General features: G+C 43.7%; 1 protein-coding gene across 2 annotated transcripts in view; it reads right to left on the reverse strand.

Annotated features, from left to right (window-relative positions):
- Positions 1-513: 513 nt before the first annotated feature.
- The window catches only part of TBC1D8 (TBC1 domain family member 8), a 50,730-nt gene continuing 34,838 nt past the window's right edge, over positions 514-16,405 (reverse strand). The window contains exons 8-20 of one of the 2 annotated variants that reach the window (XM_082488175.1): positions 15,496-15,678; positions 14,929-15,079; positions 13,825-14,039; positions 12,836-12,953; positions 8,373-8,658; positions 7,729-7,858; positions 7,332-7,430; positions 6,712-6,780; positions 5,110-5,350; positions 3,762-3,827; positions 3,056-3,145; positions 2,792-2,892; positions 514-1,501 (exon numbers count right to left, since the gene is read on the reverse strand). In XM_082488175.1, the coding sequence (XP_082344301.1) occupies positions 1,043-1,501; positions 2,792-2,892; positions 3,056-3,145; positions 3,762-3,827; positions 5,110-5,350; positions 6,712-6,780; positions 7,332-7,430; positions 7,729-7,858; positions 8,373-8,658; positions 12,836-12,953; positions 13,825-14,039; positions 14,929-15,079; positions 15,496-15,678 (2,208 nt within the window). In that variant the 3' untranslated portion in view covers positions 514-1,042. Of the gene's footprint in view, positions 1,502-2,791; positions 2,893-3,055; positions 3,146-3,761; positions 3,828-5,109; positions 5,351-6,711; positions 6,781-7,331; positions 7,431-7,728; positions 7,859-8,372; positions 8,659-12,835; positions 12,954-13,824; positions 14,040-14,928; positions 15,098-15,495; positions 15,679-16,405 lie in introns of both variants that reach the window. The other variant, XM_082488174.1, reaches the window with a different exon arrangement.

Raw genomic sequence — 16,405 nt, forward strand, 5'->3', positions numbered from 1 at the left:
TTCAAGCTGTCATCCATGAAGCATTGAGTTGAAAAGGTGACAAGCTCTTAAAGTATCTTGCTTTCTTTGGGCTTGTACACAATGGTGCAATTTTCTTAATTGTAGAGTTACTGTAGACTTAATTGTAGACTCTTACTGTAGGCGTAAATGGAATAAGGAGATACAAATGTTCCTATGTGGGTGGCAGAGTCCTAGTGGTTTGTTCCTATGGGAATAAGGAACCTTTAGACAGGTATTTTACGTTAAGGCCAAGCTTTAAAAAAAAACAACCAAAACTTAGATCATACTTCATAGATATAGTTTCTCGTGGATAAAGTAAACTCTGTATTTGGTCACCTGCTGGTCTAGACAGAATCAGTACCCTTCTCCCAAGCAAGTCTGTGCACTACACTGAAATGTGGGGTTCTGACCAGTGAATTAATTGTGAGCAGGCTAGGATCAGGGAATTTGTGTAATGAAGTAGAGACTAAAGGCGCTTACCTTCCATAAATCAATAAATACTGTCAATGCAAGTCTAGTACAAAAGGGGTTTATTGAAAAGTGCATGGTTTCACAGACCAACATCAGAAGCACAGTCCATGTACACTTAACATTTCAGCAAGACATACAAATTGGAATACAATCAAATATATTAAAATAGTTTCAATTACCAGCATTGAAACAGTTTTCGGTATTAGTGCAAAAAAGGCAACCCAAACAAACTGCGGACAGTAGCTGAGAAGTGTTTTCCCCTGTTTACAAAAAAAAAAAAAATTAAAAAAAAAAAAGGACAACTGGAGCCAGCCTCTACTCTCCCTGTGCGGAAGAGAGCTTCAGTGTCTTCACACTGTAGACAGATGTTTCCTTTTACATTCAAAACAAGAAGATAATTAATAAATCAATGGCACAAAACAAACCTACACACCCTTTAGCTTTTAAAGCTCTTAAACTGAAAACGACAGACCAACAAATTGTTTATCAAAAGTCCACTGCTAACTGAAAGCCTTTTACAGTATGTGCTTTGGCATAACTTCAGTGCATTTTATTTTTGACAGCTTTGCTACTACTGTGTGTTTAGTTTTGTATGTTCGCCCCGTGACTGCCAGCTCATTCCATTCGTTTTGAGACTATACTGGTTGAGCTTTGCATTCTCAAGTTTTGGCTTCAGTTCTAAGGGTTTTTCAAAGAAATTAACTAATGATTGTTCAGTCAGGAGGGATGCTAAAATATGTTCAAAAGAGACAGTCCAGTCCCCTTCAGTCACAGGTGAAGGTTGAGAGTCTTTGTGAGGGGCCTTCACAGTGTCAGTAAAAACAGCATCCTGGTCTGAAGCGGAGGCCTCGGGCTGCAAGTCCTCAGTGAAGTCGTCCGATCCGCTCCCCAGGCTGATGCTTCTTTGTCCTACTTCTCCAATCTGAAGTAACAGTGTGGTCACAGTGGCAATGGCTTGATACAAATCGTTCTCCTCTGGATCTTCATGAAACATGCTGTACAAGGTTTTGCAGAACTGAATGAATTCCCTCTGTAAGGGATGAAAAGCCACAAATTAAACTATTGACCAGCCATGCTATGGGTAACTAGGAGTCAGGCAAGGGCATGGTATTGCAAAGGAAGGCAGAGTGCTGTGTACAGACTTGCTCTTTTAAAACCTCTGCTTTAAAAAAAAAAATGCTAGCGAAGGGATTTCAGCCCCTTGCTGATGCTAGGAAACCTTGGTGCTGCAAATCAAAAAGGGAACAAAGCAGAAAATTATTTTGCTGCCTTGATGAAGGAGATGAGGACCTGCCAGCTGACCAAAGGGCAAGATACAAAGCAAGGGATACAGCCTGTTACCCAGCACGAATTACAACCAAAGTAGCCATCCACGGGCCTGCAGGCAATTCCCCTTACGCCGTTTCTCTCCATCTTTCCTCAGCTCTTTTTCTCATAATAATAAAATTCCGACATCTTCCCTGCCCAACCACTTTCTCTTCTTCCTTATCTCAGTCACCCATCACAGATGATTATCAGGCTATGAGAGGATGCTTCCATATCCTATTACAAAATTTGTGTGGCCTCAATTTTCATACAGTCATAGGATTGCTAACTCAAGAAATTCAATCGAGTGATGCCTTTGTGAGAGATTATGTGGTTCTGGTGAGCTCAAAGGTTACCTACACACCACCCATTTAAAACTTTATTTAACACCACCAGCACAGAAGGTATTCTGGGTGTAGTCTCATCTTTCTCTGGGCGTCTGTACATTTGTTTTACTAATATGGGACGACCATTTTTCCCTCATGCCAATAATATACACAAAGCCGTACTGGCATTAGGGAGGAAATGGTAAGATGACGAGAGCCTTGAACTGTCTTCATGCACTTCTAGTCCGTGTTTGGCTATGACAGGGCAAGTGCCAGTTGGTGATGGGCTAAGAAAGGAGTTACTGGTTTGGTGGAGGGGAGCTCGGGGAAGACAGAACAGCAAAATGCATTCTCTGGAATTCTTTGGGCTTCAGAGGAGGGCTTTTTCCAGCCTGCATGAGCCTGTCTTCCAGCCTGTTGTACTGCAGGTGAGGGTAAGTCTGAAATTCCTTCTATTCACCAGCCAGCCTGAGGCGAGGGAGCTGCTAGAAAGGTGGCTTGAGAGTTTCTAAGCATGACAACTGCTCCCTGGATCAGAGTAGCCCAATCCTCGATGCATGAAGGACTGAATCTAAGCTCGGGTTGAAGTTACGCTTTCTGAGAAACAGCTAAACTGTTGCATTTAGTCATTTCATTTTTGAGTACTCGCTACTCCTTTAAAAAGAGACTACAGCCCCTAGTATACATACCTGGCTCATTTTTGGCAATTCTTTTTCAGTTTTAGTATCCTTTTCTTTGGCTAGATCCTTCAGCATCTGCTTCAACTGCTTTTGGTAATCTACTGCGTCACCTTTTGCGGAGCAGACACAAAAAGGAGAGTTAGTTTTCAAGTCACTGGAGTATCCTGACGTTTCCAAATAAAACCCAGAGAGGGGAGATAATGGAGTAGGGGTAATAAATTGGAAGTTGCTTATCTCATACGCACACGCATTGGAGAACCATTTTGGGCATACCGTTTGATTTTCCAATGACCAGTGGTCTTGAAGTCGACAGTAAAGGATTCTTTAATGGTGACTGGCTGTCACGTTCATCTTCTGTGAGAGCTATCAAAAAGAAGTAAAAAAATGTAACGATTAATCCTTCCAATGCAGCATAGTGGTTATTTATGCTTTTAAAATTTACATACTTGAAGAAAGCAAAATAATTGGGCAAAGATGTTTTTAAACAGTACTTCATTAAATCATTTTGTAAAATTATGTTAATGTAAGTAAGACTGGTGCTGCAGTGAGAGTCAGAAGTTTGCCAGGAATGGCACATTTAATTAAAAACTCTGCACAGAGAAACTACCACAGAATTTTGTCACCTAATCAAAACTGGATCAAGATGCGGTAAGGAGATTTCTACTGTACGTGGAGTACCAGCCTCCCAAAATGTTATTCCAGTTCCGTATTTTGTCTAGCAGTAACCAAATAATTGGCTGCAAAAAATCACTGAATGCAGCAGATATGAGCCTTAACACTGTATATCTGTAATTTGCACCCAAAAAGGTTTTTGACTGGAGTAAATTTTAAAATGTGAGCATAACTACAAATGCAAATCCTGTATGCTCCCAGCTGAAGGAAGCAAGATAGGGTTCTTTGTTAAGCAGCCTCTTCCCAAAAGCTTTAAGCAAGAGTTTCAAAGGGAACTGAGGCATTCATTCCCCTTCAAATTTCTTACCAGGCGGGATATGCAGCTTATATAGTAACTTTATCTTTTCATTCATTTCTCCGTTATACATAACATCTGCAAGAAAAAAAAAAAAAAGAACAAGAAGGAAGTGGACCAGATCATTTACTTCCACAGTTTAAAATAAATTAGGCATCTCTCTGTGCACAAAAGATAATTGTTTACATGGACAATACACGAAAACATATGGCCAGTATATTATATTGAAATATTTTAAGTTGTGCCTGTCAATGAGGAACAGCAGGTGAGAGCCATCTGGTTTGGGCTTTGTTCTTGTAAAATAGACTGGGAGTACCTAACCCTGTGGAGCTTCAGCATCATTTAAAAACATCAAGGAGAATGGCAGGGAATCTAGCAAAGGCTGCGTGCTGCCACAGATTAACAGGAATGTGAGAGGGCAGAGACAGAAAACTCCCTTTGGAGCCATCATATTCATAATATTTCTCCCCTTCAGCCCTTACTGCTGTTCTGTAGAATAAGCCCAATGGAGATAATTACTTGGCATGTCACATAATTCTTATTTTCAATGATCAGTAGAAATGAGATTCTAAACTTTCAAATGCACTGAAATACTGTGAACAATTTTTTTTTTTAATTGTATCCCTCTAAGAATCATATAACAACTTAATACAGGGTGGCTTGGTTCACATAAAAAAATTCCTAGAAAGGTGAAGTGGCAAGAATACAGATTTACTGATTTTGACTGAAGCTTTGAACGTTGATTCTGTTTTTTCACGTGGGGTCAGGCAACAGTTGAGACGCAGCACTTTCTTTTTCAGCCAGATTTGGGGACAGGCACCCTCATCTCAGTAGAACAGCTGGTGGCCTCAAGACCAGCCCTAGCGCAGCGTTAGTCCCTGCTGGCCAGAATTATTTTTTTTGTTCTGCTTATTGTCACCACATAAGGCACGCAGCAGTCGGTTGTGTAAGATTAAGTCTTCAAGAAACAGTTACGAAGAGGTATACTGAGACTTCAAAGGTATACTGAGAGCAACAACCCGGCAGAGAGGATTTCCTATCCTTCCGTGCAAACCCAAGTATAATCTGAATTCATAAAATATTTTCAACAAAATTACTATTGGCTGAGAAATCAAATATTTTAATACGATACTCAATCATGTCCCTAGGCTGTCTTTTAAATCTAATCGACTTCAGGTGATTGGAACACAAAAAAAAAATAAAAATTAGTAAAGGTCACCGGTTAGGCTGATTACAAGCTCAAGAAAACCATCTGCCCGCATCCTCCCCTGCCAGTTGCATGGCATTTTAGCATCCGTCTCCTGCCCGCGTGCCACCCCCTCCCCTTGCCCACCTTCCACCCCCCCCGGGGAGCCGATACCTAAGCAGCTGGCGAGCCCCTTGAATTCAACCAGCCGGTCCATGTTCTCATCCAGGAGCCGGAAGGTCCTTTGGGCGAGGACGTCGGTGTGCTCCCCGCAGGTCCAGGGCGAGACCAGCCTGTACAGGTTGGTGAACTGCTGGGCATCGATGCGGTACTGCTCGGCGTACGGCCTGCTGGGGTCGTGTCGCTCGACGACCGGGCTTGTCGTGTCCCAGTAACACCTCATTAAATGTTCCCTCTAGGAGAAATCAGAGGCGGGAGAGGGGGGGATTGCAGCGTGCGGTAACAGAGGGAGAGAGAAAGCAACTGGCAGAAAAAGGCATTCACATCAAAGTGTGCTGGAAATGCTGAGAATTCTCTGTGGGTGAGGTGTTACAAGGATACTCAGACCATCCCTGTGAGAAAAAGCAAAGTACGAATCTTTAATTAGAGCAGCCAAGTGCTCTCATCATTTCCAATGGGTAATTAATAGATTTGCTGTGAGACTGGGCAGATTCTTGGAAGAAATTCACTGCAGGCTACTGAAATTCTATTAGCCACATCTGGCCTGGGATGTCTAACCAGCCGAAAGTCCAGAGGGTCGGAGAAAATCCAGGGTAAGCGTTACACAGACTTGACCTGCTCATTTATTCTCTCTCAGACCTCTCCGTTTGGATACTGTCCCTGTTAGTCTTCCCTTAGGGACAGGCTGATGCGGAACAAAGAGTCCTAACAAAACAAGGTGTCCCAGGGGAGCCAACAAAAAAGGAACCACCACCAAGAAAGGAAATGAGGAAAGGGGAGGAGTGCAAGCCAGCCAAAGCTCAAAAACAGAGCAGCACGGAGCGGGAGGGAAGCGCTAACGAGCAAGCCCCAGCAGCATCGTCTTACAACCACTAATGGAAGGGGGATACAGCTGCTCTTAGCCACAAAGCTACACATCACACACACCGCAGTCATATTTTCAGTACCTGGTATTTATAGCTATGAACAATACACCAAAGAAATTGTCCATTAAGGGCGATAATTACATGCTTGGACCTCTAAATCAAGTATAGTTGCATAAGACTGGATGTGCCTGCCTCCAAATAACTTTTGTAACAGTTCTATCAAACATCAGCTTGACAGAAAGGAACTGAGGTAGAAACTGCTTTTAATTAAAAAAAAAAAAATTAAAACTATTAGAAATTTGGGAACAAACTGCAAGGACACAAGTTCATGGGGATTTTCTCCCCTATGGAAAACAGAGCCTGCCTTTAAAGAGCATTAAGAGAGCAGGACTTAAAAGTACTGCAGAGCTCCCAGTGAGCAAAGCTACGTCTTATTTAATTTATTCTGCATGTGAAAATTACTAGAACCTAATTTATCATGGACCACTTCCAAGCAGCAAGTTAGAAAGGAAGCTCTGAAGCAATTCTCCTTTGAAGGACCAGTACATTACTATTCCTCCTTAATAACTGGGCAACCACAGAAAGGACAAAACGGCAAGGTCCCATCAGGCAGATGGCAGGTGTCCCAGGCAGAAGACACAAGGTCTGAGGCAGCTCTGCTAAGTGACAGCTGGAAGTTATGCACAGAAGCCTCAAATAGGTGCATCCCCTACTTTACAGGTAGACCAACCTTGAACAAGTCATACAATTCCTCTAAATCTTCAGGAAGGATCGAAACATCTGGGATGACAACCCGGAGCTTAAAAAGAAAGAAAAAACATCTTAGTGACAATCTTCTCTCCTGTCACCACTGACACAGGCAGGCCCAGGAGCCCCGCAGGGGCTGTATTTATGTGTAACAGCTGAAAACTGCTGTATCGAAAGACCTTTGCAATTTTCCCCCCTTCTTTAGGTTCACGGTTGGACAGATCCATGAAAAGAGAGATCCCTCAAGGGCTATTAGAAACAAAGAGGGGAAGTCCCTGAGCTGCAGGTCACAGGAGGCCAGGGAAGCATCACATCGTGCTCACTCTCTTCTTACACTCCTCCCCAGGCATCTCCCTAGGGCCACGGTCAGAGAGAAGGCACCGGGCTGGGCGCTCCTGCAGTTCTTCTTAATGTTAAAGCCACCCTAGAAATTAATGCACGCAGCTGCAAAAGACAAACCAAACCCACGGGCATCCCAGGAAAGAGCCGTTCCCAGAGTCAGTAAGGATCCTTTCTTTTTCCGAGATCTGGTGGTGCTGGCTGATGGCGCTGGGCGAGAGGGGAGATGTTAAGCTACCTCAGTCGAAACAATATTCTACTCACCACGTTTTGCTTGGTTGTGTCTTCGTGGCTTTGCAGGACACGGATTCGGTGTTTGTAGCGCATGTGCTCTATCTGTGCCACGGAGTGGTCTCCAAATTTCTACAAGGGAGGAACAGAAGTTTATTATTTTTAGAGTATTTTATGATATTTGTGTTTCTCGTTTACTGGAAATACAACTTTTGAAGTGTTGTGAGTCCTTGAAGAAAAAGCATACTCAGTCTCTAATTGATCTGTCAGTGTAGGTACTTATACTACACCTAGACGTGTCCACTTGAGCACTTATTCAAGGAATCTGTAAAGGTATGTATTAACTTTCAACACATCCATGTTAAACTGAACCTTTTTCTTTTTAAAAATTGTAACTTAACTGACCAGGAGACACAGAGAAGTATCTCACCTCATAGGAGTCATGAATCAAGTTAGCTATTTCAGTCACTGGAGAGGCTTCCTGGTCGTCGCTGAAGAATGCATGGTGATTACCAATAGGTGGCAGAGGGCTTTCCTCGTTTTTGACATGCTCTAAAAACCTGAAGGGAAGAAATACAAGCAAGACAGATTACTTCGCCCCGTGCTCTTCTCACGATAAATAAGCAAACAAGTCTTATGGCTCAGACTTAGAAGTAAATTGGGTTTGGGGCTGCTAGGCTTTTCAAACATGCCTTCGTGATTACTCATCCGAGGAATGGCAAGCCAGCCAAATGACTAAATGCTGCCCAAGGAAGAAAACTTCTGTCTCCTTGAAGTCTGGAGCAGGAAGCCCGTCACTCTAGGGAAGGCACGAAGAGCAGCAGTAAATATTGCACATTGACGCAGTCGATGCGCGTCTTGGCGCTGCCAGGAAATTTCCCAGGACACCTACTTGTCCGACATACAAAGCCCATTGTTTAAGGCAGACACTGCGAAAGCAGCAGCAGCGGCAAGGTAACACGGAGGGTCCCACCAGTGCCTGCAGAGCCCCGTTGTTATCACAGGGGCACCCAAATGCCTTTGTTTTAGGGCAGAACGGTCCGCGATGGAAGCAGCACTCCTGCATGGCCGTACCTGCTCAGGATCATCAGGGCCTGCCCATCGTCCTTGCTGTTACACAGATCCACGGCGTTGGCTTCCAGTATGGCCAAGCCCAGCTGGAAAATGGCTTTGATCCCATCATAGAAGAAGCAGTCCACAACATTCACAGCGCTTTCCAGGGGCATGATGCTAAGGAAAAGGGTAAGGAACCACGAAAGAGAGATGGAAGCCAAGGCTGTCAGATCCTTCATATGTTCAGCCAGCTCTGGAAGTTGCTCTTTTATAAGCTCTTCGAACACCGACTGGTCTACCTGAGCACCTGCAAGTCATAAAGGAACAGTATTAGCCAGGACTGACACGGGAAAAAATATTCTTTAAAGCTAATGAGCGCTGTCAACTATCAAGTGGGAGACTTCCTTAAAATTTAACCTGACAAGATATGCACGCATCTACAATGAAAATTCCCATCATCGTCCTGCTGCGATCTCAGCCCCAACCCTCACGTCCATAATCCTTACTGTACAACTTTCTGCAAAAAGATCGTGTCAGTCATAACAATTAAGGGCTAGCGAAAGCGATCTTAAAGCATTTTACTGTTCGAGTTGGGATCTATGCGATGAAAATAAGACGGTACACGTTCCTCTCCAGTGCATGTGAGCAGTACAGCTTTCATTCTCAGTGAGAAAATATAACATGGAAATCCAGATATGGCTACACACGCTAAGCAGGAAGAAAAATACTTACACATAAATATATGTGCAAATATAAATATATACTTACATGCATATATATATATATATATTAAGAACAAAAGATTTCTGCAATGCCCAGATACAAGCTTTCCTAACTGTCCCAACCAGTCTTTCCAAAAGCAGCAGATCTGGGCTGTGTTTCTGCTACTAGGCTCAGTCCTGCTTTGTCAGCAGCTATTATAGAATCAATATAGTTTCATATCGTTGAAACAGCCTGTGTCTACAAACCAGATTTGCCACATCAGGAGCTTTAACCAAAGATGCTGGAAGTCAAAAATGTTCCTGAACACAAAATGCAGTTAGCTTTTCAATTATTTTATCTTTCCTTTCAAGTTATTTCACGTAGTCATTTTTTCTCACAGTCCATATTCTGCTAATATTCAGAAACGACTTTAATTGCTATGAAATTCCTGAGATATATATCCCCTTAGCACTCAAAACTTCTATCGTCCCAAATCAGAATATAACCTGGACAATTTGTGGCAGAGAGCCAGCATCTTTTGGCTCTGAATCCAAATCATAAAAGAACAGATACGACATTTCTCTGTCTTTAGAACTTTTCACATCAAGCCACAAAAAGCTTCTGCTGGTGGCTGAACAAACATTACAGCACCACAAATCAAAAATAAGTGCCCAAGGACATGCAAAGAGCTTTTGAGAAACACATCAAGCATGGTGCCTTCCTTTGAAGAGACAGCCTTCTCACATCAGATGGTCATAAATAAGAAGGGTAAAGAAAACAGAGGAGAAAACGGGCTGGGGTTACTCAGCAGAGGGCAGGGTTTTGTTTGTTTTTTTAACAAGCTTAATATAATTGTCATAGTTAACATAGACCAAAAAAATTGAGTTGGTTTCAGGGGTATTTGAAGGAAGCCAGAGACAGATAGGGAGACACGTATAAAAAGATCATTCCGGGCTCAGAGGCAGCACGGGGCAGACTGGCAAAAGCAGAGGTTTAAAAGAAATGTGCGATGCTGCCCAGACCTTTTGCAGAAGATCATATTACAATTAGAAGTTGACACGGTAGATGAAAGTAAGCATGTGTACTCAAAGTGACTTTTATGCCCACCTTCTCATTAGGCTCTCAGAAACCACGATATCTGAGCAACTGAACCTCTGCTGCATTACAGCATGAAACCGTAACGAGGTAGGAGTGTGCCAGGCCATCCATTTAGAAATGATGACCCAAGACGCAAACTAAATGACATCTCCAAGACGGAAAAGGCAAATCCGAGAAACAAAGTGAGGTTTTCACTGTTTCAACAATTATAATAGCAAAATGATGACAGTCTAACAGATAAAGGGGGGTGAGATGGCCTGCTGGTTTAGGGAGAGGATGGAGAAGTCACAGTAACATGAGAATAGGATAAGCGTGACCCTTGTCACCACTCTTGACCCAAGTACAACTTGCTTCTATCTTGCAGCTATCTGCTTATGATTCCCTCTATGCATTGCAGAAGGGAGAAGGATGGAGGGAGTTCCTGAAGGAGTGCCAGCCCTGCCTGCAGGCTTTTGCCACTTGCAAGTGAAACGATGCAAACGCTTGTTGAAAAACAGAGCGGTCAGAAGCTGGCAGGGCTGAAGGAGGGAGATGGTTATGCGGGAAAAGTAAAAAGGTTGAGTAGGACAGAATTACCTAAGTTTTGAAAGCAAAACTTTAAAATAAATAGATTTTTAAAATATTCTGAATGTCATAAAGAAAAGGGCCAAGAGAAGACGGAGCTAAGAAGGCCTGGTCATTAATTCAGTAGCTGTTTTGACTGTAGAGATTACTGGCTGACACCGAAGAGGAAAAGCACAGTGACGGGTACCAAGGTCAGAGATCACCAAAGTTACAGAGAGATCAAAATCTGGACAACAGTGTTGGCAGTGCGGACAAAGAGGAAAAGTTGGGTGTTGGAAGTGTTATGCAGGAAGAAACAATACAAAGTTTAGACAAGAGCTGGTTGCAAATCAAAAAAAGAAGGTCAACTGGAATGCGAAGCCAAGAATACTGATTCAAGCAACAGGAACCAGAGGAGGGGCAGGGTGGACAAGATCAGTAGCACCGATTTGGCCGTGCTGAGGTCTAGGGTAAATCAGAGCTGCAGAAGTATCTGCTCAGCGAAGCAACCATGCTGCAAAACTACACTGCTGCCGTTCGACTCGGGGCAGCCGGGGAACTTCTGAGCTGAAGCCCCTGGCTCTTTGCACTGCGGTGAGACTTGGCAGTACCTTTTGTAGAGTCACGGTACCACTCGCCCTTTCCTTTAGGTACAGAGGACAGAAAAACGGACAGACAGGACAACCAAGACTATAAGCACTCAAACAGCGCAGGCTGCAGCCATGGTAAGTGATGGGCAAGATAGAAACCCCAAATTAGGTACAATTTAGGGCAGTGATATGGCCATCCGTGTGGGACCATTCAAGTTTATCTGGGTGTGAAGAACGCTACTTACGGGCAATAACCCAGCAAGCACCAAAGTCATCAGTAATCAAGGCAGGCCCTAGGCTGATAATATCTAGAAATGCACAAGGACAGATAAAGCTGTGTTTCTTTTTTAATCAAGGAAGGAGACAGAGGAATGTGGAAGTAAGTCATTGAGATGGCAGTTTAACGTCCCATTTGGAGACAAGAACCAAAGTTCTGACAAGTGGGGCAGTTACAGTGCCCAATCCACTAGTTGAAAATACCAGCGGCATTCACAGCACCACAAAACATCCTGAGCGTCCAGCTAACTTTGGAATAACTCTGCTTTAACTTACCTTACCTGCCAGTTCAGTGACAGTAACTGCAGCAGCAGTGTCAGGAGGGAGGTATAACAATCCCATCCTCCAAGCAGAAGATCAGATATCTTCTCAGACATCTCCTCCTGCTCCCCAGTGCCACACAAGCGCCCACACCATTTCTAGCTCCCAGAACCGCTACCACCAGGGACTTCCTCCTATCCCCACCTCCTCACAAGTGACCCTGATCCCTCCCTTTGTGATGGTGGAACAGCAGGAACTGTAACTACAGAGTAAGGCTAGCATTAAAGAGGGAAAAGCTATCACACATTTCTGTAAGAGGAAGAAGTACAGTGACTGCAAAGAACAAATACTTTTTCTTGTATGAATACCTGCAATTACTGCTCAGCCCCTCTTTTCTGTGTGTTCGGCAGGTCTTTGCACAACAGCCTTAAAAATAGTAGAATTGCAAAGAACAGGAGACGTAGCACATGCGGTACAAGGCACGCACTGCAGAGGGACTGGGCTTATTTCTTAATGCTGCATCTCACACTCAGAGGGTTTTGTATCAGCCCTCATTACCCAGGGCCGGTTGAGATGCAAGCCTCTATTACTCCAGCAGCCAGGCAACGCCGAGACATCAGATCAGAAATAGCCACCCTGGCAGATCTTTCCTAGGTCCATCTTAAACAGCTCACGTCTCTAATACTGAACGCTCCTAACCAAGACACGCAAGCTCTTCTATTTTTACCTAACAGGCAAAAGTGCCACCTCCTTCTGACCAACAGGGGGGAAAAAAAAAAAAAAAAACAAACAAATTTAAAAGCTGAGCATATATTTATAGTTCTTGCAGTTCAAACCAAAACCAACCCCAGCTGGAACCTGAGCAGCCACCGCTGCTGTGCCCGCACAGGGCACAAGTCGATGGACCCCCTCACCCATGGGGTCTGGACCTCAGAAGAACTTAAGCATTTTACTTCACCCCGGCGCCATCCAGCTGCCCCTTCCCAGTTAGCAGGAAGAGAGGCACGAGCTCACCTATCACTCGGTGGTTGAAGTAATCCGGCAGCATTCGCTCACACACAGCAACCAGCAGCCAAAAGGCTTCTTCCTCTTTGGCATACAACAGCAACACGGAGGTCAAAATATTCATAGACTTCCAAGGGCAAAGAAGAAAACGGGTTTTGTTAGTGACAGCAAATCCTACTGACAGAAGCTAAATTGTGGCTATTTTTACAGAAAGAAAAGTAGCCCAACATGATGTAAACAACTTAAAAAAAACCCTCCAAAACAGCAAGAGAAAGGTAATAGACAGTGAATAGATAATTGCAATGCAGAAGCATAACAAGTTTTTCCAGCTTATGTATACTGCTTTTCCTAAGAGCAACAGCAAACAACAGAGAAAAGCACAATACTGGATTTGCCCAGGTACAAAGGAGGTAACTGATAGTGCAAGATGTTTTGGGGCGGCTTTTCCCCCACTCCCCATGTTTGTATTTTGAAAGAAGGTAAGGAATCTGGAACCAGTCTGATGTTAATCAGAATTCAGGGAGCTGCACAGAAGGTAAAATTATTATTTTAGCTGGCCAGCTGGGTAAAGTACTTCATAATGTGTCATCAATTTTGGCAGAAAGGAGCAGAACTTTAGTTCAATAAACTTCTGCCCCAGCATTCTACGTGAATCTTATCTGTGCAGGCCGGTTTACTTTGCACTGTCTCCAAGTATTGGGTAAGAAACGCACTTTCGAACAAACAGAAGCATCACAAGCACTCGTTTCCCCTTCTTTAACTCTAAATGCAGTTTGCAAAATGCTGAGGGAAAACTTTTGTTAAGCCAAAGTACCAGCCTATGCGCTTGTTTTCCAGGGTAAAAGACATTTAATAGATAAAATTATGTATTTTTCATAACAGAAAAGACATTATTTATCAAAGCCACCCTTAGAAAGACTATCAAGAGAATGACAAATCTGAGAGAGCAGAAAGAGGGGAAAAAAGCAGCAAGCGTTATCCCGCTGGGAGTTTTTCACCTGGCAGTATCCTATTTTGGGGTTCCTGTGCGCGTACGCCGTGAGCACCCTTCGCAGGGCGGCTATCCCCGTCTCGCTCTGGAAGGCGGGGTGTTCGGGCAGCGAGCGGTGGAGGTCACGCTCAATCTCCTCCGTCACCATACAGCACTTGCCCATGGACGCCTCCACCAAGTGTACGTAGTAGCCGGGATGCGAGGCGAGATCCGTCACGGCGTCTGGCGGCAGCAGGGAGAGAGGAAGAGGAAGACGCAAGCGGATTAAGACGACGCTACGCTTAGTGCTGTAGGTAGTACTGCTCGAAAGGGTGTAAGCAAGATTTCCCCAAGGTCTGCGAATTTAGTGAAATCTCCGGATGTAACAGAAATAAAGTCCTAGCAGAATACGTGTCTCGAAAACAAAATAAATTATCAGCAAAGCTTATATGAGGCAACATCATTCCAAACACCTTAACGTTGACACTGAACAGAAAACTTGCCCAGCAGAAGGTATTACTGGGAGAAATGTACTCAGCGCTGTTCACACCCTCCAAGGAGGAAAACCCCCACGTGAAGGAATACTTTCTACAAATGTTTGAACATGTCATATACTGGATCAAGGACTAAACGTGAGATCGTATTGTAAACACATTCTAGCTCTGCCAGATCCGTGGATGAAACGAGTTGTTTTTTCCATCTCCAGTTTCTATTACCCCTGCCAACATTCAACGAGAAGCAGGAGCAGGACTGCTGACTTGAAGATGTCATTATTTTGCAATAATTTGATTTGCCTAGGGTTAAATCAATATTTGTGCTACAATCTAATTCTCGCTGGAAGACAAACATTATTTTATGGAAACATGACGTTAAATTTTAAATTACACAGATGAAACAGATGTTATTCCAATTCTTCTGCACATCGTGTTGTTATCCGGAGATAAAATTTTTACAGATCTACATAGCTACTTCCTTGCACTTATTAGTTCAGTAGCTGATCATTTTTCTGTAAGCACTATCATAAGCTCCATGTAAATGACATTTAACTGCCTTTGGGCGATTTCTTGCCTAAATGTTTTGCCATGTTCAGAGTAAGATGATGCCTACAGCCAACTTTTCTAAGAGCGCTCACCTGAGAAAAGCAGCCAGAGTTTGCCTCTTAAGGATTCAGGGATTCCCATTGCGACGAGTTTTCTGATCTTCTCCGTGCGAAACATGCACACGGTTCTGCCATATTCTACAAAATGGTCATCCCACAGACTCTCCTTGATTTGCTCCCTAGACTGGGAACAAGAAGGTATCTTTTAAGAGAACAAATCGTGTGAATGTGAGAACTGGTAAACTGAAACATTTGACATATTAGAAAGTCTGCAAGGCGTTTCCATTACCAATGGATATGGGAAGTCTACTCTAAGGACTACAACTTTCCCCGTTTTGCATACGGAATTCACCACACAGGGGCCAGAAGAACTGATCAGACAGGGAGAAAAATATAAATATTCACCAGAAAGATATGAAGGGAGGAGGGAGAGGAACAAACTCCAAGCAAATAGAAAACCCATTATCCCACACGCAACTTCTCCAGCCAATACAGAGTTCACTTTAGTAAAAATGAGTATCTGTTTGAAGGTTACCCCAGCTTTTTTTTTTTTTTTTAAAGAAAAACAAACTCCTACAACTTCCCCCAAATGTTACATACCTTTCCAAAATCAAGGCCCGCCATTCCTGCCTGATGAAAGTCCGACCTTAGTGCTTCTGCATTGAGCAAATAACTGCTCTCCTTTCCGCATTCACTTCTCTCCTTGCTTTGTGAAGCCTCTGTTCCTGGACACGCAGACTCACCGTCCCTGAGCACGCACGTGGATCCGAAGGCAGGAGCGTTCTGCAGTGCAGAATCAAAGCGGTAACAACTAAGAAGAGGTTAAGAACTACTCAGCTGTCTTCAAGACACAGAGCTGGGTTAGCCTTTGCCTTTTGCATCAAAACTCCTCACACCTTTCAGGAGGAAAGGCCTTACCCAAGACTTTATACAAATTAACCTTCATTTCCATGTCAGAAAAAGGGTGGTTAGTTTAAAACAGAAATTGTTAGCCAATTCTAAGTGTCCTTGATGACAAGCTACCAAACAATCTTCTAACTTTGGTTAGCATTTGAAAAACAGAATCAGAGAACAATTTAGGTTGGAGGGGACCATCTTTTTCAACCCCTTGCTCAAAGCCAGGGTCCCTCAGACCAGGTTGCTGGGGGCTGTGTCCAGCTGAGTTGAGTAGCTCCAAGGAAGGGGAGTCCACAGCCCCTCTGGGCAGCCTGGTCCAGCTCTGCCCACCCTTCAGGGGAAATCTTTCTCTTTTTATCTAATCAGATTTTCCCTTGTTGCAACTTGTGACTGTTGCTGCTCATCTTTTAGCTGGCACCTCCAAGAAGAGTCTGGCTCCACCTTCTCTGTAATTCCCCACTAGCTAGTGGAAGACAGGCTGAACAACCCCTGCTCCCTCAACCTCTCCTCAGAATGCATATGCTCCAGCCCCTGGCCGTCTTGTGGCCCTCCACTAAACTTATTCCAATTTGTCAATGCTTTTCTTGTGTGGTGGGGCAGAGTCAAAACTGGA

This window comes from Vanellus vanellus (assembly GCF_965231255.1).
Source record: "Vanellus vanellus genome assembly, chromosome: 1".
Lineage (NCBI taxonomy): Eukaryota > Metazoa > Chordata > Aves > Charadriiformes > Charadriidae > Vanellus > Vanellus vanellus.